Genomic DNA, 601 nt, shown 5'->3' on the forward strand with positions numbered 1-601 from the left:
ATTGCCTCTTTGGACAGGCCCTAGTACTCCTTTCTCCACCTCCCCATCTCACCCCTATCCAGTCCTTGGAGACCTGAGCAAAGCCACTCTCAAAGGCCAACAGTGAAACCAACCACCCAGGATTTCAAATCGACTGACTTGAACAAATCCTGGGACTCAATCTCCCCCCCCACCCCGCGTCTCCGTGGAGACAGTCCCCCTCCCTCAGAGACTAAGACGGAGGGAAAAGGGATGAAGATAAGTAACCTCCTCTCACCCAGGTCACTCCCCAATGCCACCTACCTGCTTCGAAAGTCCATTCGCACCAGGGCCTGGCCAGGCCGAGCCCCTCAGAACCAGTTGGTGAAATCGAGCAGCTCTTGCTCCTCGGGGCTGAGGGGGTCGTAGGAGCCCTCGTCCGACGAGTAGGACGAGACTGGGGAGCCGGCCATGGAGTTCATGTCGTTGGAGTAGTTGGGGGAGATGGTGGGCGACAGGACGCCCGCCTGGAAGGCAGCGCTCACCGCGTCGTGCTCGTCCAGCAGCTGCTGCAGCGCGCGGATGTACTCGACGGCGGAGCGCAGCGTCTCCACCTTGCTCATCTTCTTGTTGGCCGCGCCGT

At 60.2% G+C, this 601-nt stretch overlaps 1 protein-coding gene across 1 annotated transcript in view; it reads right to left on the minus strand.

Annotated features, from left to right (window-relative positions):
- ASCL1 (achaete-scute family bHLH transcription factor 1) overlaps positions 1-595 on the minus strand; it is a 745-nt gene extending 150 nt beyond the window's left edge. The window contains exon 1 of the mRNA XM_005880727.2: positions 283-595. Coding sequence (XP_005880789.2) covers positions 330-581 — 252 coding nt within the window. The 5' untranslated portion in view covers positions 582-595 and the 3' untranslated portion in view covers positions 283-329. The remainder of the gene's footprint in view (positions 1-282) is intronic.
- Between the last annotated feature and the right edge of the window lie 6 nt (positions 596-601).

The sequence above is a fragment of the Myotis brandtii genome, unplaced genomic scaffold (assembly GCF_000412655.1).
Source record: "Myotis brandtii unplaced genomic scaffold, ASM41265v1 scaffold65, whole genome shotgun sequence".
In the NCBI taxonomy this organism is placed as follows: domain Eukaryota; kingdom Metazoa; phylum Chordata; class Mammalia; order Chiroptera; family Vespertilionidae; genus Myotis; species Myotis brandtii.